Here is a 26,413-nt window from a genome sequence, read left to right on the forward strand (position 1 = left end):
TACTTCACAACTGTAATTTTGCTACTGTTATGAATGGTAATCTAAATATCTGATATGCAGGATGTATTTTCAGTCACTGGACCAAATTTGGCACAAATACCCAATACTCCCAAATTTGAATACTGGTGAGGTTGGGGGTGATTGATTTGGTCATTTGGTAATGCTGGAGTTGTTGGGATTTATAGTTCACCTAAAATCAAAGAGCCTTCTGAACTCCACCAATGATGGAATTGAATCATACTGGGCACACAGAATTCCCATGACCAAGAGAAAATACTGGGAAGGTCTGGTGGACATTGACCTTGAGTTTTTTGGAGTTGTAGTTCACCTACATCCAGAAAACACTGTGGACTCAAGCAATGATGGATCTGGATCAAACTTGGCACAAATACTCAATATGCACAAATGTGAACACTGGTGGAGTCTGGAGAAAATAGACCTTGCCATTTGGGAGTTGTAATTGTTGGGATTTATAGTTCACCCACAATAAAATACCATTCTGAACCCCACTGATAGAATTGGACCAAACTTTCCACACAGAACCCCCATGAACAACAGAAAATACTGTATTTTCTGATGGTCTTTGGCGACCCCTCTGACACCCCCTCGCGACTCCCATGGGGTCCCGACCCCCAGGTTGAGAAACACTGCTCTATGTGAAGTTCATTATAGCAATCTATATTACACCAAACCCGTGTGTGTCATTCCGCACAGAACAAGAACACCCATGAAAGGCCTGTTAGCCATAGTGTGTGGAAGGCTCATCAGGCAAAATTGTTTTTTCTCTCTCTTTCTGAGCACATGTATTGGCTATTCCTCTGCTGCTGGAGACTATTGTACCTGCAGATTTGCAGAGTCAGAAGTGCTCATGTGACTTGGCCCCGAGTCCCTTTTGGAAGTGTCTTGTTCTTTTTTTAAAGCAACTTGAAACTTCCATCCTCTCCGGCACATTTTAAGCCGTTCGAGCAGAATTGTGCGGTTCTACCTCCAGCCGTGGAAAGGTCCAAATAAACTCAAACGGAGGCATCCTGGGGAGGGGTCCAAGGGATGGAGGAAGCCCAGGGAGGAGACCCTGCCTGCCGACCCCCCCTTCCCCCACCATGCCTGGGCTTGTTGCTGAATGACATGAATGTGCAGTGACCAGATGTCAGGTGTGTGGGGGGAAGGGAGGGAGAGGGGGCTCTATTTGTGCAGCAGGGATCAGAGCAAGGAAGAATGTGAGACGAATGTTGGGGGTGAGGAAGGAGAAAGAAAGAAAGAAAGAAAGAAAGAAAGAAAGAAAGAAAGAAAGAAAGAAAGAAAGAGGGGGGGGGGGGGGGAGAAGTTGCATGCTGGCATCCAACTAGCATCCAATGTCCTCTGGACACATCCCAAGAGGCTCTGTTTGTCTTTCAGAGGGAAAATGGCAGAGAGCTCCCTGTTTGCGCAGCGCCTGCAAGCCATTATGGTAAGTGATCTCTCTCTTCTCCATTGCCCCACTTCTACTCAGATGGGCCCCCAAGATCTCAGCCAGGGACCCCTACCTCTGTTCCCCCAGGGAGGGACCCAACAGCACTTCGAATGGCTGCATATGGGATGCAGTTGAGGACGAGAGGGGGATGGATGGCAGTGCACAGTGGCCAGATCAATACTTCTAAAACAGGATATCCTCAGATAGAGTAGCACACTGTCGATGCTACAATAAGCACGTCCAGAACGGACCAAAATCCAACATGGGACACAAAACAAATGAACTGTATTTTGCAGTCATGTGACCTCTTCCCCACCCCACCTTCATAGTGATGGTGGTTGCCATCATCCAAACTGGAAAGGGTCCCTGCACCATTCATGGTTGTATAGAAGAGGGAATTTCAGCAGGTATTACTTCTTACCTGGTTGCCTAACAGATTGGCAGAAACCCCCTCTTCTATGCTTAGACATTAAAGGTATAGGAGCCCTCTTCACTGAGGAAGCTCTAGGCCCCTTCCACACTGTCATATAGTCCAGATTATAAAATCAGATATTCCCCGTTATCTGCTTTGAACTGGAATATATGAGCCTACACTGCCATATAGTCCAATTCATAGCAGATAACCTGGATTTTATATGGCAGTGTAGAAGGGGCCTTTGTTATGATAGATATTTTAACAGGGTGCTGTTTATTTTTTTTTAACAAACCAAATATATGTTTGATCAGAAACTTGGGCCCCATCTACACTGCCCATATAATCCAGTTTCTGAATGCAGATTATCTGCTTTAGACCGGATTGTATAAATTTTCACTGACATATAATCCAGTTTGAAGCAGATAATGTGTTGGGCTTAAGCACAGCTGGTTAATCACCAGCAGCAATTCATTTTACCAATGGAAAGGTTGGCAGCTCGAAGCCTGGGTCAGGGTGAGCGCCTGACCTTTAGCCCAGTTTACTGTCCACCTAAGCCAGGGGTCCACAAACTTTTTAAACAGAGGGCCAGGTCACAGTCCCTCAAACTGCTGGAGGGCTGGATTATAATTTGGAAAAAAAAAACATGAATGAATTCCTATGCACATTGCACATATCTTATAAACAATACAATAATTAAAATGAAGAACAACGTTAACAAATATAAACTTATTAGTATTTCAATGGGAAGTGTGTGCCTGCTTTTGGATGATGAGATAGGACTGTTTTTGTTGTGGTGGTGGTGGTGTGCTTTCAAGTTTTTTCAGACTTAGGTTGACCCTGAGCGAGGGCCAGGTAAATGACCTTGGAGGGCCATATCCGGCCCCCGGGCCCTAGTTTGAGGACCCCTGACCTAAGTAGATTGAAAACAGCCGTACGCAGTGAGTAGAGAAATTAGGCACCGCTTAAGCAGGGGGGTATTTTATGGTACCATAAAAGAAATATAGAAAATGAGGCGATCAAGGGCTCCTTGTCATAGGGGATGGAGCAACAGCACTCCCTGTGGCCGGAATTGAGCACAACACTCAGGACACCAAAGTTAGGAAAGTTGCCGACATCTATTATCTGTCCTGTCCCTTTAAAGGCACTGAATGTTTGCTGTGTATGTGTTGTGTGATCTGCCCTGAGTCCCCATCGGGGTGGGAAGGGCGGAATGTAAATGCTGTAAATAAATAAATTCAGAAACTGGATTACATGGCAGTGTAAATGGGGCTTTGTTGGGATTGAGAGGAGAGGTCCACTAAGTCATATTATTCATCATATGCCTGCAACCCAACACAATAACAGGCTATCCCATCATTGTGTTCTGCTGGTCGGAAGGAGAATGTCCATGTCCTGTAACTGAGGTCACAATGTAAGTGGAGGTTCTGTGCATCATTGCCTCATAACTCACTTACTACAAAGAGGCAAGGAGCAGCATATCTGAGCATTGGAAAAATGGCCTTCCAGTGACATTACTCAGTCCTTACCCATCACACTCATGGGGTCAGTACATGTGTCAGAAATAACTTGAAGGGTGCTGTTTATATTTTAACTTCTTTGGGGAATGATATAACATTCAGAAAGGAAGATGGCCTTTGGAATCTTTATAGTCTCCAGAGAAAGAGGCCCTTTCTACACAGCGGTATAAATTCCACATTATTTGCTGTATAGAAGGGGCCTAAGTTTAAATCAGATAATGTGTATTTTCTGCTTTGATAATCTGGGTTTTATGGCAGTGTAGGATGGGCCAGAGAAGCAACGGGAAGGGAAGGAAATGTCTCAGGATTTGAAATGAGTAGGGCCCTTCCACACAGCCTGTATCTCAGAATGTCAAGGCATATAATCCCACAATATCTGCTTTGGACTGGGTGATCTGAGTACACACCCAGATAATATGGGATTTTCTGCCTTTATATGCTGGGATATACTACTTACTTACTTACTTACTTAGGCAATCCTTCATTGTCTGAGTAGGATTGTCTTCCAAGATCGGTGTACTGGCAGTGGGTCCGTAGGTGACTGTGGAGCCCATTCTTGATCTGCATCTTCTCCCGCAGTGAGGGCATCGGTTTCCAGGTGGAAGGCGGTCCCGGTGAGGGTTGGCTTGATGTGCCTTCCTCTTGGCACGTTTCTCTCTTTTGCCATCCATTCGTGCCTCTTCAAATTCTACAGCACTGCTGGTCACAGCCGACCTCCAGCTGGAGCACTCAAGGGCCAGGGCTTCCCAGTTCTCGGTGTCTATGCCAGAGTTTTTAATGTTGGCTTTGAACCCATCTTTAAATCTCTGTTCCTGTTCACCAACATTTTATTTTCCATTTATGAGTTTGGAGTAGAGCAACTGCTTTGGGAGATGGTGATCGGGCATCTGGACAACATAGCTGGTCCAGCAGAGTTGATGGCGGAGGACCATCGCTTCAATGCTGATGGTCTTTGCTTCTTCCAGCACGCTGACATTTGTCCGCTTGTCTTCCCAAGAGATTTGCAGGATTTTCCAGAGGCAACGCTGATGGAAACATTCTAGGAGTTGCATGTGACGTCTGTAGACTGTCCATATCTTGCAGGCATATAGCAGGGTTGGGAGGACAATAGCTTTATAAACAAGCACCTTGGTATCCCTATGGATGTCCCGGTCCTCAAACACTCTCTGCTTTATTCGGAAAAGTGCTGCACTCGCAGAGCTCAGGCAGTTATTATAGGATATCTGGGATATATCTGGGATATAGGGCTGTGTGGAAGGGCCCCCAGTCACAGCTCAGTTTTATAGTGGGGTTACATGATTGATTTGTTAGAATTGATTTATGGTAGTGTTTAGTTAGATTTATGAAGTTGCTTTTTTTCTGTTTACTTGATGGGTTCTGGAGTTAGGAATAGTCCCTGGATCTTTTCATATCACTCTTATTAGTTTCAGGTGGATCTTAGGTTTTCCCCCCTGATTTCCAAACCAGTATGTCTGCTGGCAAACAGTGGTTCTGTTCTAAGCAGAGTGGTTAGATGTAAAGAAACCAAGGTTCTTATGCTTGTAATAGCTGCAGAAAAGCTGCAATTGTGAAATGCTTTCTGCAACACAAGCCTTACGAGTGTTACACCCTTCTGTCCACTTTTACAGCTGGCCTCCTTAGTTTCATATGGATCTCAGTGGTTCTCAATCTGGGGTCCCCAGATGTTTTTGGCCTACAACTCCCAGAAAGCCTAACAGCTTGTAAACTAGCTGGGATTTCTGGGAGTTGTAGGCCAAAAACACCTGGGGACGCCAGGTTGAGAACCACTAGATGATATTTCTAGACTTATACATGAGTATACACACAAAAGTGTGCAAAACTGTAATCTCCAAAAGTTTTCCCATTGTCTTACCATAATCATGCGGAACCCCCGGTTCGAATCCGGGGAGAGGCGGATGAGCTCCCTCTATCAACTCCAGCTCCTCATGCAGGGACATGAGAGAAGCCTCCCACAAGGATGATAAAAACATCAAATCACCTGGGCGTCCCCTGGGCAATGTCCTTGCAGACGGCCAATTCTCTCACGCCAGAAGCGACTTGCATTTTCTCAAGTCGCTCCTGACATGACAAAAACAAAACAAAACAAAAAAACCCAACCATAATCATGTGCTCTTAGAACCCAATACTTTTGTATTATTGTGAATGAATGTAGAGAAATGGGCCAAAACTAACAAAATAAAGTTCAACAGGAGACTAGGACACAATGGAACAATGACTTCAAATTACAGGAAAGGGGATTCCACCTGAACATTAGGAAGAACTTCCTGACTGTGAGAACTGTTCAGCAGTGGAACTCTCTGCTGTTTTAGGGGCTCCCTCTTTGGAGGCTTTTAAACAGAGACTGGATGGCCATCTGTCAGGGGTGCTTTGAATGTGATTTTCCTGCTTCTTGGTGGGGGGTTGGACTGGATGGCCTATGAGGTCTCTTCCAACTCTTATGATTCTGTGAAATGCAAGATACTCCACTTAGGTAGAAATGCAAAGACACAGAATGGGGCATGCCTGGCTCAACAGCGGTACGTGTGAAAAAAATATTGAATCCTCACAGACAACAAGTTAAATATGAGCCAGTGTCATGTGGCAGCTTTAAAAGCCAGTGGGATTTTAATAGTAATAATAATAATAATAATAATAATAATAATAATAATAAACCTTTATTTATACCCCACTACCATCTTCCGCAGGACACGGTGCGGCTTACAAGAGGCCGAGACCAAATACATCAGAGACAAAAAACACAATAACAACAATACAACAATAAATAACTCATAGAAAAGCAAAACGATAACAAAAATATCATGACACATTTAAAAACCTGTGGCAGGGCCAAATATAATGGTTAAAAAAAATTTTAAATGCTGCGTGCATCAATAGGAGTCTAGGCCCCCTCCAGACAGCGGAAAAAAATCCCACATTATCTGCTTTGAATTGGGATATATGATCATGTGGACTCAGATAACCCAGTTCAAAATAGATCTTGAGGGATTTTCTGCCTTGATATTCTGGGATATATGGCTGTGTAGAAGGGCCCCCTAGTGTCTAGATCTGGGGAAGTCATGTTACCTCTCTATTTTGCCTTGGTCAGACCACACCTGGAATCACACTGTGCCCGGTTTTAGGCACCGCAATTGAATGGAGATGTTGACAAGCTGGAATGTGTCCAGAGGAGGGAGACTAAAATGATCAAGGGTCTGGAGAACAAGCCCTATGAGGAGCGGCTTAAAGAGCTGGGCATGTTTTGCTTTCAGAAGAGAAGGTTGAGAGGAGGCATTATGAGGGCCATGTACAAATATGTGTGGGGAAGTCATAGGAAGGAGGGAGCAAGCTTGTTTTCTGCTGCCCTGGAGACTAGGATGCAATAAAACAATGGCTTCAAACTACAGGAAAGGAGATTCCACCTGAACATTAGGAAGAACTTCCTAACTGTGAGAGCTGTTTAGCAGTGGAACTCTCTGCCCCGGAGTGTGGTGGGGGCTCCTTCTTTGAAGGCTTTTAAACAGAGGCAGGATGGCCATCTGTCAGGAGTGCTTTTAATGCAATTTTCCTGCTTCTTGGCAGGGGTTGGACTGGATGGGCCCATGAGGTCTCATTCAACTCAATGGTTTTATGATTCTATGATCCCAGAACTGAAAGCAATAGATTCCAAGAGAGAAAGGAACTTACTTTTTCACAGTTTTAGTTTTCTATTTCAGTTTGCACGCTTAGCAGTTACTCCTTCCTTGCACCTTTAATGAAAAGCGGATGTTATTATTTTACCACTATAGTAGTATAAAGTACATAGGACTGTACAGAGTTCAAAGATCATGGCCTCATCTACATAGGCAGCTTAATTCGCGGCCAGCCTAGGACAGAAATGGCTGAGGATGCAGGCACGTACTCAGCCCTCAAGAATAAAAACAAAGGCATTGCTGTAGATGCAACAGAAGGCAATGGGGATCCTTTCACACTACACAATTACAGCACTATGATTCTCCAGTAATATAATTGCTATTGCAATCTCCTATGGGATTCTGGGATTTGCAGTTTTTGGAGGCATATTTAGAATTCTCAACTGGAGAGTTCTTCCTCTGGTGCCTCTGACCAAATTAATCATCATCATCATTATTATCATCATCATCATCTTTATTTATACCCCGCCACCATCTCCCTAAGGAGACTCGGAGCGGCTTACATGAGGCCAAGCCCAGCGATACATTACAGCAACATAAAATATAAACAACAAAATAACATCACAATAAAATAAATAACCCAATCAAGTAAAATAAACAGTACAAAATAACATAATGGAAAATAAAACAAAGTGGGCAGGCCAAATGCACGACAAACTACAAACCCCAAGATGTTATAGGATGTAGCCATGGCACTTAAAGGGCTATCACTGCCCTAAATATCTCAAAGGTGCAAGATCCTGACTGATCTTGGAAGCTAAGCAGAGTCAGCCCTGGTTAGTACCTGGATGGGAGACCATTAATGAGACTCTATTTCAGAGGAAGGAACTGGCAAACCCAGTTGTGAATATTCCTTGCCTGAGACGAAGCTATGACATTCATGGGGTCCCATAAGTCAATGCGAGACTGGAAGGCACATATTTATTTATTTAGACCATTTCCACCCCGCCCTTCTCACCCCCGAGGGGGGACTCAGGGCGGCTAACACAGGCAACAATTCAATGTTGTTGTTTTTACTGATGTACTTGGGCTCGGCCTCATGTAAGCCGCACCGAGTCCTTCGGGAGATGGTAGCGGGGTATAAATAAAGCTTTATTATTTATTATTATTATCTACTCACATTTGCATGTTTTCGAACTGCTAGGTTGGCAGAAGCTGAGGCTAACAGCGGAAGCTCACCCTGCTCCCCGGATTCGAACTGGTGACCTTTTGGTCTGCAAGTTCAGCAGCTCAGCGGTTTAACCCACTGTGCCACTGGGGGCAGTTTACACACCAAAAAAGACAAACATTCAATGCCCTAGGCAAATACAAACATCTCAAAAATAATACTTCAGAATGAAACCAGGTTAACCCTGTGTTATCAATCTGAAGTCCCTGGATGTCATCTGAAAGCATTTCCCGACTTCTCACAATGCAGGGGAAAACTAGTTTTACCCTGTGTTGTGGACCAGTAGTCCTTAGACATTGAATGTCCCCTTTGAATGTCCCTATTGAATGCCAACTTTTGGTCAAAATTGAGATTTGTGGTCAGTATAGATAAATACCTAGTCATAATCCTTGAATCTCAATGGATTGTCAGGTTTGGGCTTAATCCGGGCTCTTCCTCTGATTCCTTGGGAAGCACTGAACAAGCCTGAGGTAACCTGAGCTCTCTTTTCTTTGCTCATCCTGTCTTGAAACAAATGAATTATTCACCAGGCAGTCACTCCAACCTGAACCAAACAGAAGGAGAGAGCCCTGGAGCCCTGCCCAGGCTTTTGGGGTGGGAGGGGATGGGGGGGACGGGGACTGAGAGATGATGCCTGCAATACAGCCGGGTTGCCCTTGTGTGTACAGTCACACGCACGCATCCAGATGGAGATGCTGTCATGAACTGTGCAGGCCAGGGAACGTAGTAAACATTTATTGTTGTGAGAAATATTTTAGCAGATGTTTATGGGTACAAAGAGAGCGAACAGCGGGGCAAGGGGGTGGGTGAGACGGAGGCTGCAAATAGCAGTAGAAAATGCACAAGGGCCTGGAGGACGTGAATTGCAGCAGACACTTCCACTGCCATATGTCTTTGGCAGGGCGCCTCAGCGCATGCATGGGCCCCGTAAACAGCAATTGAGCTTTTGTGCACGGAAGGTGCCACCTCTGTAGAGGCACACGCCTGAGCGCCACATTGGTGATCACACCCTCGTACTCAGCAATTCATTCATCAACACAAAGTAAACACCACTCCTTGTTGTCATATGCCCAGTCACTAATGCAGGTTGGGAACCTCCTTGTGCCTGTAGGCATGGGTGCCGAGGAAGCAGGCCAACCTAAGGCAACCCAACAAACCCGTAGGTGTATATCCTCATGAACATCACATCAGACCTGAAAGATCTCCTGCTGAGATTCTCATTTAAGCATGCATTTTCTCAACATTACTTGGAGGAACTTTCTAATGAGTTGTGTCTTGTGGCTGACTCTTTCGTCCTCAGTTGCTCCCAACATACATACATATGCAGACTTCATTTAAATCAATTGCTTTAACTTGCATTTTACTGAGGCTAGATCTATACTGCCCCCCCCTTTTTTTTGTCGTGTCAGGAGCGACTTGAGAAACTGCAAGTCACTTCTGGTGTAAGAGAATGAAGTGGGTTAAGTCATGGCATTGAGATCCCTCTCAACAATGTGATGTGACGGCAAAAAAAGCCAATGAGATTTTGGTCTGTATAGACAGGAGCAGGCCCGTAGCCAGGATTTCGTTTCGGGGGGGGGGGGGGGCTAAATTTTTTTCGGGGGAGTTTCGGGGGGGGGGGGGCTGAGTTTCAGGGGGGCTGAGTCTGAGTGAAAGAGGGTCTAGCCTAGCAAACCTTTTGCATCATTACCCCAATACCCCCATGCATATGGGATATATTGAGCATGGTGATCAGATCATAATAGGAATAAACATAACAGTTTAAATAATGCACCAGTAAGGCCTTTTCGCGAACCACCATGAAGATTTCGGGGGGGAGGGCTGAAGCCCCCCGAGCCCCCCCCCCCCCCCCCCCCGCTACATGCCTGGACAGGAGTATAGTGTCTAGATCCAGGGAAGTAATGCTATCCCTCTATTCGGCTTTGGTTAGACCACACCTGGAATATTGTGTCCAATTCTGGGCACCACAGTTGAAGAGAGATATGGACAAACTGGAATGTGTCCAGAGGAGGGCGACTGAAATTATCAAGGTCTGGAGAACAAGCCCTATGAGGAGCGGTTTAAAGAGCTGGGCATGTTTAGCCTGAAGAAGAGAAGGCTGAGAGGAGACATGATAGCCATGTATAATATGTGAGAGGAAGTCACAGGGAGGAAGGAGGAAGCTTGTTTTCTGCTGCTCTGGAGACTTAGACGCAGAACAATGGCTTCAAACTACAAGAAAGGAGATTCCATCTGAACATTAGGAGGAAGTTAATGACTACGAGAGCCGTTCAGCAGTGGAACTCTCTGCCCCAGAGTATGGTGGAGGATCCTTCTTTGGAAGCTTTTAAACAGAGGCTGGATGGCCATCTGTCGGGGGTGCTTTGAATGAGATTTTCCTGCTTCTTGGCAGAATGGGGTTGGACTTGATGGCCCATGAGGTCTCTTCCAACTCTATGATTCTATAAATAGAGAAAGCAGATCTAGGAAGAGTAACGTTTTGGACCATAACTCCCAGCATCCCACAGCTAGCATAGCCACAGGCTGAGCAGATTCGGAAACTGTAATGCAAGCCCTGAAGAGAGACATTGTTACATAACTGCTCTAGGAATGCAAAGCATAAGGAATAGCAAGGGCAGACGGAGGGAGCATCAGACACTCTCCTCCCAAAAAACACCTGAGGGAGGCAACTGATGGAGAATGACCTAGGATTTCCAAGCAGCCGCCATGTATACCTCTCCTGACTTTTATTTCATAATTTTATTTACAGCAATGCTAATTGCTGAGGGTGGCTCAGCATTTTAAATCAGCCTCGAGCCTATAATTGGAGGTCATTGTGATGCATAGACTTGTATTCCAGAGGTTACCCAGCTGTGCTGACAAAGGGAGCAAATACATAGCTGACGAGGGAAGAGTAAAAGGGAAATGTCCATCTGCCCTAGCCTGTGTAGGCATGTGCATGACATCCTCCCCATTGTAATAGAATCATAGAGTTGGAAGAGACCTCATGGGCCATCCAGTCTAACCCCCTGCCAAGAAGCAGGAAAATCTCATTCAAAGCAACCCTAACAGATGGCCATCCAGCCTCTGTTTAAAAGCCTCCAAAGAAGGAGCCTCTGCCACACTCCGGGGCAGAGAGTGCCACTACTGAACAGCTCTCACCATCAGAAAGTTCTTCCTCATGTTCAGATGGAATCTCCTCTCTTGTAGTTTGAAGCCATTGCTCCACGTCCTAGTCTCCAGGGCAGCAGAAACCAAGCTTGCTCCCTCCTCCCTATGACTTCCTCTCACATATTTATACATGGCTATCATGTCTCGTCTCAGCCTTCTCTTCTGCAGGCTAAACATGCCCAGCTCCTTAAGCCGCTCCTCATAGGGCTTGTTCTCCAGACCTTTGATCATTTTAGTCACCCTCCTCTGGACACATTCCAGCTTGTCAATATCTCTCTTCAACTGCAGTGCCCAGAATTGGACATAATATTCCAAGTGTGGTCTGACCAATGCAGAATAGAGGGGTCGCATAAATCATAAATCTATATAAATAAAATGTAACGTTCGTTTGTGGGATTAACATAACTAAAAAAACCACTGGGAAAACTGACACCAAATTTGGACACAATACACCTATCAAGCCAAGGAGTGACCATCACTCATAAAAACATTGAAAAAACACAGCAGAAGAGACTTTAAAAACCACAAAAAAACCATTACAACGCATGTGCAAAACCACACACACACACACATACATATAAACACACACATATACATACACAAAGCACATATTCACAGACTGGATCACAGCAACGCGTGGCAGGGGACAGCTAGTCTGTATAAATAAAAATGTAATGTTTGTTTGTGGGATTAAAATAACTCAAAAACCACAGGTCGAATTGACACCAAATTTGGACACAATACACCTACTAGGCCAACAAGTGACCATCACTAAAAAAATGATTTTGACATTTGGGAGTTGTAGTTGCTGGGATTTATAGTTAACCTACAATCAAAGAGCATTCTGAACTCCACCAATGATGGAATTGAACCAAACTTGGCACACAGGACTTCCATGTGCCATTGGCCTTGAGTTTTGGAGTTGTGGTTCACCTACATCCAGAGAGCACTGTGGACTCAAACAGTGATGGATCTGGACCAAACTTGGCACAAATATTCCATATGCCCAAATACGAACACAGTTGGAGTTTGGGGAAAATAGACCTTGACATTTGGGAGTTGTAGTTACCGGGATTTATAGTTCACCTACAATCAAAGAGCATTCTGAACCCCACGAACTACAGAATTGGGCAAACTTCCCACACAGAACCCCATGACCAACAGAAAATACTTAAGGCCACCCAGTCCAACTCCGTTCACCAGGGCAAGAAAACATAATCAAAGCCCTCCTGACAAAGAGCCATCCAGCCATAGATATAGATTGATATACAGTATATGATTCACAGACACACATATATATGGATATAACAGATGCAGTATCATAGATTTCAAAGGGGCCTCTTAAGAAGGACAATTATATGTTGCATGTTCCAGAGTAGGCAAACCAGGCAATCTCCACATCAACACTGACAAAGAAACAGCAAGAAATACTGTTTACCCACAAGCATAAAGAAATAACATATATTAGAAACCAACACTTTCGCATTACTTTATTTTCCAAATCACCAGACTGGGCCACAGCAATGTGTGGCAGGGGACAGCTAGTTAATCATAAATCAGGAAAATAGCTAGGAGAGCTAGGATGCTGGTATCTTTGGACGTAAGGAACTTACTGTGATACAAAATCCCCTGCATCAGCATGCAGACAGGGGATTATTTCTCCTCAAGTGGGCCTTCACTCCCAATCCCATCATCTTCCAAGCCTTTGCGTCCTCTGGCAGATTCACACCTCCTTCTGCAGTCTCACACCTAAAGCCAAAAGAAAGGGGGGAAAGTCAGAGAAAGCACTAGATCACCATAGGAACTGATCTGTGTCAGCGAAGGAGGCTCCCACACAATAAAAATGGACCAAAGCACACCAGTGTGTTTACATTCCAAAAGATTATTAGCCATAGATGGCACCTTAAAGAAATCAACGGGTTTATTATGGCGTGCATTTCGTGCATTAGTGCCCGTAAGTGGACCCTGTGGTCTACAAAACTATTCAGTTAAAAACAAAATAAAATCATAATGGTTTTATAATGCAATAGTATCACTGTTGGCAGAAGCCTGCAGAAAGGGTCTGCAAAACTTGGCAGTGTTTCCTTTTGGACTACAGCTCCAAGCATCCCCATGCAAGTTGGACATTCTGAGAACTGTAACAACAAAAAGGGCTTTTTGCAAGACTGAAAGGCCTATTAGTTTCCCAATTCTTTAGTTAATGTATGTACTTATTTATTGCACTGGCTACAATGCAAAGTATTGTGGCAACCTTAAAAACCTGAATGTTTTCTTGTCAAGATACTCAAAGGAATGCCTTCTCCGTAAGAGCTTTGCTACTTAATTCCTCTTCTTGTGTATAGCAGATTAACCTAGGGGACGAAAGATCCTTTCCAGTGTGCTGAAATTCCCAAAAGAATCTTTCCTCTTAAAAAAGTTTTTAAACACTGTTCTCTTTTCCAATATGTTCGCTATTTTGACTGGCCTTGTGTTCCCCCTTTCCCTAATAGAACTTTTATATTTAAACTAGCTTGGGTACCCAGCATTGCCTGAGTTATTTCAAAAAGTTTTTTTTTAATTGTACAAAATGCATAAGGTTGTGGGTAAACTACAACTAACATCATGCCAGGTTAACCCCGAAAGACTCCATTACTCTAGATCAGGGGTCCTCGAACTTTTTAAACAGAGGGCCAGGTTACAGTCCCTCAAACTATTGGAGAGCCGGATTATAATTTGGGGGAAAAAACCATGAATGAATTCCTATGCATACTGCACATCTTATTTGTAGTGCAAAAAACACTGAAAAACAATACAATAATGAACATGAACACTTTTAACAAATATAAACTTATTAGTATTTCGATGGGAAGTGTGGACCTGCTTTTGGCTGGTGAGATAGGGTTGTTGTTGTTGTTGTTGTTGTGTGCTTTCAAGTAGTTTCAAACTTAGGTTGACCTTGAGTGAGGGCTGGGTAAATGACCTTGGAGGGCCGTATCCGGACCTTAGTTTGAGGACCCCTGATATAGATGCATCATCAGTGGGGTTCAGTGTGCTCTCTGGCTGTAGGATAAACTACAACTCCCACTATGGTGAGTCAGTCCCCTCAAAACCCTCTAGTAGGTTTGGTTACTCGTGGGGGTGCTCTCCAAACTTCTCTAGTATGTTCAGTTGCTGATCAATTCCTCTTGTTTGCTGTGTGCCATAGAAAAGAATAGGAAAGGGTTAAGGGAAGAGGCAGTGGGTGGGGTCATGCAAATTCCACACCAATGGAGAGAGTAAGAAACACTGAGATGTCTGTGGTGGAGGAAACACATAAAATCTAGGATGAAATTGTCCCCATATGAAAGCCTTCACTTGGGTGGTAGGTAGTATTGTATTTTTGGAGGACATAAGCAGGGCTCTTGTTCATGGTGCTCACTATAACCTGCAATGTCATTGGAGGGAGGGCCATTGGTGTCTCCTGAGCAGTGGGAGCTATAGCTGTTTGTGGAAGCAGGAGCTTGTCTGTGTAAGTGGATACTTCAACCATAAATACACACACACATTTACACTTTTATGTGTATAGATCAGTGGTTCCCAACCTGTGGTCCGTGGACCACCAGTGGTCCGCAAGAACAACAATATGGTCCACAGCCTCACTATTACTACACCATTGCTTCACAACCAACGAGAGCAACTGGTCTCGTGAAATCCTTATAGTGTCGAAGCAACAGGGATGTCAGGAGGGGAGAGGCCAACTACCCACAAAAGATTACTACGTCCACATCAGCTCTAGATTATTAAATATGATTTTATGTCGTTGAGCAGATGGTGACTACTGAATGGCATAGGTTCTGTATCAGAACTAGAGCTGATGTGATCTGTCCAATGCAATTTTCTGAATCAGCACCCCAAATAACCAAGCCAAATCTAAAGTTGACCAAAAACTGATTCGTAACCCTTTTGGTACTAATGTTACAGAGTGGTCCCTGGTCAAAAAAAAAGTTGGGAACCACTGGTATAGATAGATAGATAGATAGATAGATAGATAGATGATAGATAGATAGATAGATAGATAGATAGATAGATATTCATCTTGTGAATTGTAAGGATTTTGTTTTAAAGTATTTTTTTTGTTTCATTCTGGTTTACAAAGCTCCCATCAATACTAGTGTGTGGGATTTTAAAAATACTACATAACCTGCCTTTCTATTATTATTATTATTATTATTATTATTATTATTATTTTATATCCCACCTTTCCCCCCTGAAAGAGACAGTGGCAGACAATATTAAAAACAATACAATATCCAACTTAAAGCCTAAAGCATTTGTAGTGTGCCAACGCTGGGTGTTGTTTCAGTCATGACAAAAGGTGACAGTAAGGGTGCATCGATGATGAAGAATTAATACCGTCTGACACCACTTTTAAACTGCAATGGCTCAATGTGATGGCATCCTGGGAGTTGTAATTTTACCAAGTGTGCTGCCTTCCCTGTTAAAGAGTGCTGTGTCTCACCAAACTACAAATCCCAGGATTCCCTAGCACTGAGCCAGGGCACTGCATTAATTCTACAGTTTAGATCAGTGGTTCCCAATCTTGTGCTGTCAGGACTGATGACTGACAGGTTGGAGGTTCGAATCCAGGGAGAGCGGGTTGAGCTCCCTCTGTCAGCTCCAGCTCCGCATCCAGGGGCATGAGAGTAGCCTCCCACAAGGATGGTAAAACATCAAACATCAGGGCCTCCCTGGGCAACGTCCTTGCAGACGGCCCATTCTCTCACACCAGAAGCAACTTGCAGTTTCTCAAGTCGCTCCTTTTATGACAGTGGTTTTCAACCTGGGGGTCAGGACCCCTGTGGGGGTCGCGAGGGGGTGTCAGAGGGGTCACCAAAGACCATCATAAAACATAGTATTTTCTCTTTGTCATGGGTGTTCTGCGTGGGAAGTTTGGTCCAATTCTATCATTGGTTCGGATTGAGAATGCTATTTCATTGTGGATGAACTATGAATCCCAGCAACTACAACTCCCAAATGGCAAGGTCTATTTTCTCCAAACTCTACCAGTGTTCACATTTGGGCATATTGATTATCTGCGCCAAGTTTGATCCAGATCCATCACTGTTTGAGTCCACAGTGTTCTATGGATGTAGGTGAACTACAACTCCAAAAACTCAAGTTCAGTGTCCACCAGACGCTCCCAGTATTTCTCTTGGCCATGGGAATTCTGTGTGCCAAGTTTGATTCAATTCCATCATTGGAGGAGTTCAAAAGGCTCTTTGATTTTAGGTGAACTATAAATCCCAGCAACTCCAACATTCCCAAATGACAAAATCAATCCCCTCCAACCCCACCAGTATTCAAATTTGGGCGTATCAGGTATTTGTGCCAAATTTGGTCCAGTGAATGAAAATGCATCCTGCATATCAGAAATTTATATTACGATTCATAACAGTAGCAAAATTAAAGAAGTAGCAATGAAAATGTTATGGTTGGGGGTCACCACAAGGTGAGAACCTGTACTAAGTGGTCGCGGCATTAGGAAGGTTGAGAACCACTGTTTTATGGGGAAAAAACCTGATTTTAATGTATGTATACTATATGCCAGTGGTTCTCAACCTGGGGGTCGGGACCCCTGGAGGGGTCGCGAGAGGGTGTCAGAGGGGTCACCAAAGACCATCACAGACAGTATTTTCTGTTGATCATGGGAGTTCTGTGTGGGAAGTTTGGCCTAATTCTATCATTGGTGGGCTTCAGAATGCTCTTTGGTTGTAGGTGAACTATAAATCCCAACAACTACAACTCCCAAACATCAAAGTCTATTTCCCCCAAACTCCACCAGTGTTCACATTTGGGCATATTGAATATTTGTGCCAAGTTTGATCCATATCCATCATTGTTTGAGTCCACACTGCTCTCTGGATGTAGGCGAACTACAACTCCAAAACTCAAGGTCAATGCCCTCCAAACCCTTCCAGTATTTTCCGTTGGTCATGGGAGTTCTGTGTGCCATGTTTGGTCCAATTCTAGTGTTGGTAGAGTTCAGAATGCTCTTTGAATGTAGGTGAACTATAAATCCCAGCAACTACAACTCCCAAATGACAAAATCAATCCTCCCATCCCAACCCCACCAGTATTCAAATTCGGGCATATTGGGTATTTGTGTCAAATTTGGTCCAATGAATGAGAATATCATATCAGATATTTACATAACGATTCATAACAGTAGCAAAATTACAATTATGAAGTAGCAATGAAAATAATGTAATGGTTGGGGGTCACCACAACATGAGGAACTGTATTAAGGGGTCGCGGCATCAGGAACGTTGAGAACCCCTGCTATATGCGTAGGAGCCCCCGGCGCAGATTCCCAGATTAGTTTAGTGTTTACACCTTATTTTATTTTTCTGGTTATTTAATATTTAATGTTTATTTTACTTAAGTGATATTTGTCTTGACTGTTCTAATGTAGCACAAATCCTATGTAAAATCATACTACGTATTTTTGACATTAATATTGAAATCTGAAATATATACCAAAAGTCTTTACGGTGGCGCAGTGGGTTAAAGCACTGAGCTGCTGAGCTTGTTGATCTAAAGGTCGCAGGTTCGATTCCGGGGAGCGGCGTGAGCTTCCACTGTCAGCCCTAGCTTCTGCCAACCTAGCAGTTCGAAAACATGCCAATGTGAGTAGATCAATAGGTACCGCTCCGGCGGGAAGGTAACGGCGCTCCATGCAGTCATGCCGGCCACATGACCTTGGAGGTGTCTATGGACAACACTGGCTCTTCGGCTTAGAAATGGAGATGAGCACCACACCACAGAGTCAGGGGACTACCTTTACCTTACCTACTATATGCGTATGTCTATGTTTGTTTTGGCATTGAATTATAGCCAATCTGGAAGCTGCTCTGAGTCCTTTTCAGGGTTGAGATAGAGCAGAGTAAATAAATAAACAGTAAACAAGCAAAACAACAACAACCCAACTGTCGCCTGGAGAGTTAAGAGGGCTGAACCTTTGGAGCCAGAGCTGCCCTCCCTCTTGAAAGCTTTGGGTTGCCTCTAAAAGAGCTGAAGACAGGGCTGGTATTGAAGACCCTTGATAAAAACCTGTGGAGGCGGAGGGAGGGTGCCAGAGAGAGAGAGAAGGAGAAGAAGGAAGGAAAGAAGGAAAGAGGAAGCATCATCTGGAAGAAGGGAAGGGAGGGAAGGGTGCCTTGCCAGCACACAAAGGAGTGGAGCTGGAGCAAAGGGAGTGGGAAGCTCCAAGGCCAGCCCTGGCGGCTCCTTGAGCCTGTGGTGCCTTGGGCTTCCTCATTCTTCCTCCTCTTCCTCCTCTTGGCTCAGGGAGAATCCCCACTCGCCTCTGGGTCGCCCACGTGGGGCTCAGGCAAACCTTTGTCCGCCCCTCTGCAGGGCGGCTCCTGCCTCGCCCAACCCCTTCTCTCTTTCAACCTCTCTCTCTCTCTCTCTCTCTCTCTCTCTCTCTTTCCCCTTCCACCTTTCTTTCTCCTCCGGTCCCTTTCGGCTTTGCGGCAGGAGCGGCGCCGGCTGCAGGAGCGGATCTTGGCCACCCGCCGGGAGCTGGAGGAAGAGAGACTCCGAGCCCAGCGCCTCAAGGTACACCAGGAGCATCTTCCCAGGGATGCAGGGATGGATGGACCAGGCAACGGGGGGGGGGGGGGGGGGGGGAAGCCGGGTCCCAAAGGGAGACAGAGCCAGTCACTGGAATCGAGGAAGAGGGAGTCTCAGGGATGAGCTCAGGGAGAGGGATCAGTTTGTGGGTCTCCTTTATGAGAAAGGGGGTGTGCATCCATCCTGTCAAAGGGACTGGGGAAGAGGGGGAATGGATCTTCATGCATATAGGCAGAGCTCAGGGAGAAGAACCGATTTGTGAGTCTCTTTTATGAGAAAGGGGATGTGTATCCAGGCAAAGGGACTGGAGAAGAGGGGGTGTGGATCGTCATGCATATAGGCTGAGCACAGGGAGTATTATGAGGGTCTCCCTTTATGAGAAAAGGGGTGCATATCTGATCAAAGGGATAGGGGAAGAGTGGAGCTTTATGCATACAGGCTCAGCTCAGGGAGAAGAACCAATTTGGGAGTCTTTTTCATGAGAAAGGAGATGTGTATCCAGGCAAAGGGACTGGAGAAGAGGGGGTGTGGATCTTCGTGCATATAGGCTGAGCTAAGGGAATATTTTGAGGGTCTTCTTTATGAGAAAAGGGGTGCATATCCGATCAAAGGGATAGGGGAAGAGTGGAACTTTATGCATATAGGCTCAGCTCAGGGAGAAGAACCAATTTGTGGGTCTCTTGTATGAGAAATGGGCTGCACATCCAGTCAAAGGGACTGGGGAAGAGGGGGTGTGGATCTTCATGCATATAGGCTGAGCTCGGGGAGTATTTTGAGGGTCTCTTTATGAGAAAAGGGGTGCATATCCAGTCACCAATTTGTGGGTCTCCTTTATGAGAAAAGGGGATGTATATCCAGTCAAAGGGATAGGGGAAGAGTGGAGCTTCGTGCATAGAGGCTCAGCTCAGGGAGAAGAACCGATTTGTGAGTCTCTTTTATGAGAAAGGGGATGTGTATCCAGGCAAAGGGACTGGAGAAGAGGGGGTGTGGATCTTCGTGCATATAGGCTGAGCTAAGGGAGTATTTTGAGGGTGTCTTTTATGAGAAAAGGGGTGCATATCCAGTCAAAGAGATAGGGGAAGAATGGATCTTTATGCATATAGGCTCAGCTCAGGGAGAAGAACCAATTTGTGGGTCTCCTTTATGAGAAAAGGGGATGTATATCCAGTCAAAGGTATAGGGGAAGAGGGGGAGTGGATCTTCATGCACACCCAATAACCCATTTTGTCAGACCCCTTCCACCCAGCTGAATAAAATCCCCCATTATCTGCTTTGATCTGGAATATATAGCAGTGTGGACTCAGATCACCCATTTCAAAGCCGATATGGTTGGATTTTCTGCCTTGATATTCTGGGTTACATGGCTGTGTGGAAGGGCCCTAGGTCTCCTTTATGGGAAAGGCGATCCATATCCAGTTAAAGGGATTGGGGAAGAGTGGATCTTCCTGCACACAGGATGAGCTCAGGGAGAAGAAGCAATTGGTAGGTCTCCTTATTGATGAAAGCAGGTACAGCTCTAGTGGAAGTGAGGAGTGGCAAGGGCCAGGGATCTTCATGCACACACAATCATCTTAGTGAGAGGGACCCGTTTCAAGGTCTCCTTTCTGGAAAGGGGGAGTCAACCAGAGTGAGGAAGGAGGGGGAGGAGTGCAGGGATGAGGGATTCTCACCTTCCCATAGATAATCAGTCTGATTTGTAGGTCTCATTTATGAGAAAGGGGATGCACATCCAGTGAAAGGGATTGGGGAAGAGGGGGAGTGGATCTTCATTCATACACGATGAGCTCAGCGGGTTCGTTTCTGAAAAAGGGGGGAGTACGTATCTAGTGGGATATGGGAATTGAGGAGCGGCAGAAGCAATGGAACGTCATGCACACACAATGCGTTTAGGGTGAGGGATCAATTTGCGAGTCTCATTTATGAGAAATGAGTGGGACTGTGGAAGAGAGGACGAGTGGGTGGGAGGGTGGGTTTTCATGCACATGCCATGTGCTCAGTGAGAGGGACCCATTTGTGGGTCTCATTTCCAAGTCAGTGGGGTTGAGGAAGAGGGGAGTGGCAGGGGCCATGCATCTCCACACACATCTGTATGTGGATCATCGTGTGTACATGATGTGCTCAGTGAAAGGGACCAGTTTATGGGTCTCATTTGTGAGAAAGGAGTCAGTGAGATCGAGGAAAAGACGGTGTTTGGTTTTCACGCACATCTGTATATGGGTCTTCTTGCACATCTGCATATGGGTCTTCATGCACATCTGTATATGGCTATCCATGCACATCTGTATATGGCTATTCATGCACATTTGTATGTGGGTCTTCATGCACATCTGCATATGGGTTTTCATGCACATCTGTATATGGGTCTTCATGCACATCTGTATATGGGTCTTCATGCACATCTGCATATGGGTTTTCATGCACATCTGTATATGGGTCTTCATGCATATCTGTATATGGGTCTTCATGCACATCTGTATGTGGGTCTTCGTGCACATCTGTATGTGGGTCTTCATGCCCATCTGTATATGGGTCTTCATGCACATCTGCATATGGGTCTTCATGCACATCTGTATATGGATCTACATGCACATCTATATATGGATCTTCATGCACACCTGTGCATGGATCCTCCTGCACATGGATTTTCACACACACCAGTATTCCCCTCCCACACATGCTAAGGAACCACGGCTCAATGCAGTGTCCGTTCCCATTCTATACAAAGGGGCCTGATTTCCCAGAGGTGCAAATAATCAAGGGTATGTCCTTGTGCTCCTCATAATCTGATTGTGGATGGTGGGTGTGTGAAGGAGAAACGGAAGGGAGGGAAACTCTGCCAGAGTGATGGTGGAGTATTTGCACTAGTGGGTGTGTTCGGCATCTGCTCTCAGGCCACGTAGCTTTATCCGGAATGGGTCTGCCAGTGTGCGGTTATAACTGTTCCGAATGTGCCTAGGGACTGAACGCTTGACATGCGTGTCTATGCAGATCTGTATGCATGTGTGTGTATGTGTCTGGCTGAAGGTCGATCGTCTGGTCTTGATGCGTTCTGACAGCCCACGTGTCCACCTCGCATGCCTGTCTGATCCAGGATAGCTGATCCAGGCATTCTCTGTCTCTCCTCGCAGAGGAAATCCTTGCGTGATCGGTGGCTGATGGAGGGGATGTCCGCACCCACTGATGACGGCGATCACGTGTCGTCGGTTTGGGAGGCACAAACTCGCATCCAAGAATTAGAAGACGATCTATCCAGGTGGGTGTGCCAGAGGGGTGATGGTGGGCTGGCGGCGGGCAAGCACAGCTCAGAGGGTTTTACACTTCTGGCATTTTGGCACAGAGAAAAAGTCACTTCTTAGATGAAGCAGAGTGGCTGTTTGAAGAGCAGCATAAGAGCTCACATTTTCCATTTGCCTAGCAAGGTGATGATACTTCAAGAAAGCTGATAATCTACCTTCATTTATAGCCACTTCTGGGATGTAACTTTAAATGAATATCTGTAATACAACTGACATTAAAATTGTCCTGTTGTTACCTTACTTTCCCCAATCCTACTATCCTCAGCTATCTGAGATCATTCCTTGTTTCCAGCTCTGTATGACTAGGACTGCCTGTCAGAATAGCTCTGTGATACTTCCATGTCCTTTACTTCCTTTACATCAGTACTATTCAAAGTTGTCCTTAGACCATTGGCTAGCCTCTAGACCAGGGATCCTCAAACTATGGCCTGCGGGCCGGATACGGCCCTCCAAGGTCATTTACCCGGCCCTTGCGGGGTCAACCTAAGTCTGAAATGACTTGAAAGCACAAAACAACAACAACAATCCTATCTCATCAGCCAAAAGCATAATGTTTATATTTGTTAAAATTGTTCTTCATTTCAATTATTGTATTGTTTTAAAGTGGGTTTTTTGCACTACAAATAAGATATGTGCATAGGAATTCATGTTTTTTTCAAATTATAATCCAGCCCTCCAACAGTTTGAGGGACTGTGACCTGGCCCTCTATTTAGAAAGTTTGAGGACCACTGCTCTAGACCATTGGCTGCAAGTCCATTGAGTTTTTTAGGAAAGAAGAAAACATTGGCAGGCAGTGAAAACAAATATGGTTATGGACCTTGGCAAAGTGAAAAGGAAATAACTGGTCCCCTACTTCAGATGACTGGAAGTACAAAGCCGACCTTTATCTTGAAAGTTTTTCAAAGGAGTCCCCTCTCTCCAATCCAATTCCTTCTCTTACAACCTCCCCCATATCAATGTCATATGGTGATTGGGGAAAATAATAATAATAATAATAATATAGAACTTCAAATCCTCTAGCACAAACCAGTAAAAGTGGTCCCATGGGTGATCGGCAAACCAGTAAAGGTGGTCCCAGTGGTGATCGGCACACTGGGTGCAGTGCCTAAAGACCTTGGCCTGCACTTAAAAACAATTGGCATTGACAAAATAACCATTCATCAGCTGTAAAAGGCCACCCTATGCATTATTCGCCAGGGAAGTGTCCAATGTGTGATCAATTACAAAAGCCAGCATAGTGATCTTAGAATAATAAAATCATAGAGTTGGAAGAGACCTCGTGGGCCATCCAGTCCAACCCTCTGCCAAGAAGCAGGAATATTGCATTCCAAGCACCACTGACAGATGGCCACCCAGCCTCTGTTTAAAAGCTTCCAAAGAAGGAGCCTCCACCACACTCCGGGGCAGAGAGTTCCACTGCTGAGCGGCTCTCACAATCAGGAAGTTGTTTCTAATGTTCAGTGGAATCTACTTTCATGTAGTTTGAAGCCATTGCTCCGTGTCCTAGTCTCCAGGGCAGCAGAAAATAAGTTTCCTCCCTCCTCCCTATGACTTTCTCTCTCATACTTATACATGGCTATCATGTCTCCTCTCAGCCTTCTCTTCTTCAGGCTAAACATGCCTAGCTCTTTAAGCCGCTCCTCATAGGGCTTGTTCTCCAGACCCTTGATCATTTTAGTCTCCCTCCTCTGACACATTCCAGCTTGTCAATATCTCTCGTTTGCTGTGTGCTAATTTTGTTGTGTATCAAATAATAATAATAATAATAATAATAATAACAACAACAACAACAACAACAACAACTTTATTTGTAACCTGCCCTATCTCCCTGGGGGACTCATTATGGGAAGTATCACTGAATGCATCTGAAGGTCGGGGAACAGAGGCCACAAAAAAGTCATTTCTCACCCCATTTTCATGCAACTTCGTGTGTATAGACCTAACTGTGTAAAGCACGTCCTTCCATGTTTATCCCTGCCTCGAGCTCCTCCTTTCTCTCCCATGCCAAATTTTAGATCGTGAGAACCTCCAGACCGAGATTTGTTCTCCTTACCCTGATGGGGATATATAAATAAATAATAACAATGGCAACAATAACAACAATGTGCTATTCCGGTTGGAGCCACAGATAGAAACTGATGATGGCATTGAGGTCCTCAGGGGACACGGAGAAGGGCTGTTTAGCTGGCACGTTGCATTTCCACTCCCGCCTCTGTGACTTCTCCTTTCCGGAAGAGAAGATGCTTTAGACTAAAAATGAAAAAGCCACGAGAGAGAAGCCTGAAACCACCGCCTGGCTTGAGGGAGCTGAAGTGACGGAGGATGGGGATTGGGGGAGACGGACTAATGATGAGTCAGCAGCCGCCCTGAGGATTAATTCGCCCTTTCCTAGCAGTAGCCCACAGGCAGAACCAAAGGGGAAACTAACTGAAGTACAAGGAGGACAGGGAAGGCTCCTGATGTCGCTTGAAAATTTGGATGCATATATCGAAATATAGAATCATAGGAACAGAGTTGGAAGATGGGTTGCTCTGAGTTTTCCAGGCTGTATGTCCATGTTCCAGAAGCATTCTCTCCTGATGTTTCACCCACATCTATGGCAGGCATCCTCAGACGTTGTGAGGTCTATTGGAAACTAGACAAGTTGGGTTTACATATCTGTGAAATGTCCAGGGTGGGAGAAAGAATTCTTGTCTGTTTGAAACAGGTGTGAATGTTGCAATTGGTCTCCTTGATTAGCATTAAATGGCCTTGTAGCTACAAAGTCTGGCTGCTTCCTGCTTGTTGCTAGATCATTCAATGCTATCTATTTATTTATCGTGTCATCCGCAACCAGAACATTGTATTACATTTCTAACAGAACAAAACAAACAAACAGATTTAAAAAAAACCCACAAATTTTGCAAACTTGGTAGCTAATTAAATGTCCTTTGACCAGTATCTGGCCACTTGGAGTGCCTCTGGTGTTGCCGCAAGAAGGTCCTCCATCATACATGTGGCAGGGCTCAGGTTGCATTGCAGCAGGTGGTCAGTGGTTTGCTCTTCTCCACACTTGCATGTCGTGGTTTCAACTTTGTAGCCCATTCAATGCTAATTCTACCAATCTGGAATATTGTGTCCAATTCTGGGCACCACAATTGAAGGGCGATGTTGACAAGTTGGAACGTGTCCAGAGGAGGAAACTAAAATGATCAAGGGTCTGGAGAACAAGCCTTATGAGGAGCAGCTTAAAGAGCTGTGCATGTTTAGCCTGAAGAAGAAAAGGCTGAGTGAGAGGAGAGATGATAGCCATGTAAGAGGAAGTCACAGGGAGAAGGGAGCAAGCTTGTTTTCAGCTTCCCTGTAGACTAGGACGCGGAACAATGGCTTCAAACTACACCAGTGGTTCTCAACCAGGGGTCCCCAGATGTTTTTGGCCTACAACTCCCAGAAATCCCAGCCAGTTTACCAGGTGTTAGGATTTCTGGGAGTTGAAGGCCTAAAACATCTGGGGACCCCAGATTGAGAACCACTGAACTACAAGAAAGGAGATTCCATCTGAACATGAGGAAGAACTTCCTGACTGTGAGAGCCATTCAGCAGTGGAACTCTCTGCCCCGGAGTGTGGTGGAGGCTCCTTCTTTGGAAGCTTTTAAACAGAGGCTAAATTGCCATCTCTTTTTTTTTTGTCGTGTCAGGAGCGACTTGAGAAACTGCAAGTCGCTTCTGGTGTGAGAGAATTGGCCATCTGCAAGGACGTTGCCCAGGGGACGCCCGGATGATTTGATGTTTTTATCATCCTTGTGGGAGGCTTCTCTCATGTCCCCGCATGAGGAGCTGGAGCTGATAGAGGAGCTCATCCGCCTCTCCCTGGATTCGAACCTGCGACCTGTCGGCCTTCAGTCCTGCCGGCACAGGGGTTTAACCCACTGCGCCACTGTTTAACCCAATGGCCATCTGTCAGGGGTGCTTTGAATGCAATATTCCTGCTTCTTGACAGGGGGTTGGACTGGATGGCCCATCAGGTCTCTTCCAACTCTATGATTCTATAATCAAGGTGGCCAATTGCAACATTCACACTTGCCTCCGATAGACAAGAGTTCTTTCTCCCACTCCAGCCATTCCACAGATATATAAACCCTACTTGCCTAGTTT

General features: G+C 45.1%; 1 protein-coding gene across 3 annotated transcripts in view; it reads left to right on the forward strand.

Annotated features, from left to right (window-relative positions):
• PALM3 (paralemmin 3) overlaps positions 1-26,413 on the forward strand; it is a 69,732-nt gene that overhangs the window by 24,309 nt on the left and 19,010 nt on the right. For 2 of the 3 annotated variants that reach the window (XM_067463992.1, XM_060759788.2), the window contains exons 2-4: positions 1,396-1,447; positions 18,887-18,967; positions 22,111-22,235. In XM_067463992.1, the coding sequence (XP_067320093.1) occupies positions 1,403-1,447; positions 18,887-18,967; positions 22,111-22,235 (251 nt within the window). In that variant the 5' untranslated portion in view covers positions 1,396-1,402. Of the gene's footprint in view, positions 1-960; positions 1,152-1,395; positions 1,448-18,886; positions 18,968-22,110; positions 22,236-26,413 lie in introns of those variants that run through there. The other variant, XM_067463993.1, reaches the window with a different exon arrangement.

This window comes from Anolis sagrei, chromosome 2, assembly GCF_037176765.1.
Source record: "Anolis sagrei isolate rAnoSag1 chromosome 2, rAnoSag1.mat, whole genome shotgun sequence".
Classification (NCBI taxonomy): domain Eukaryota; kingdom Metazoa; phylum Chordata; class Lepidosauria; order Squamata; family Dactyloidae; genus Anolis; species Anolis sagrei.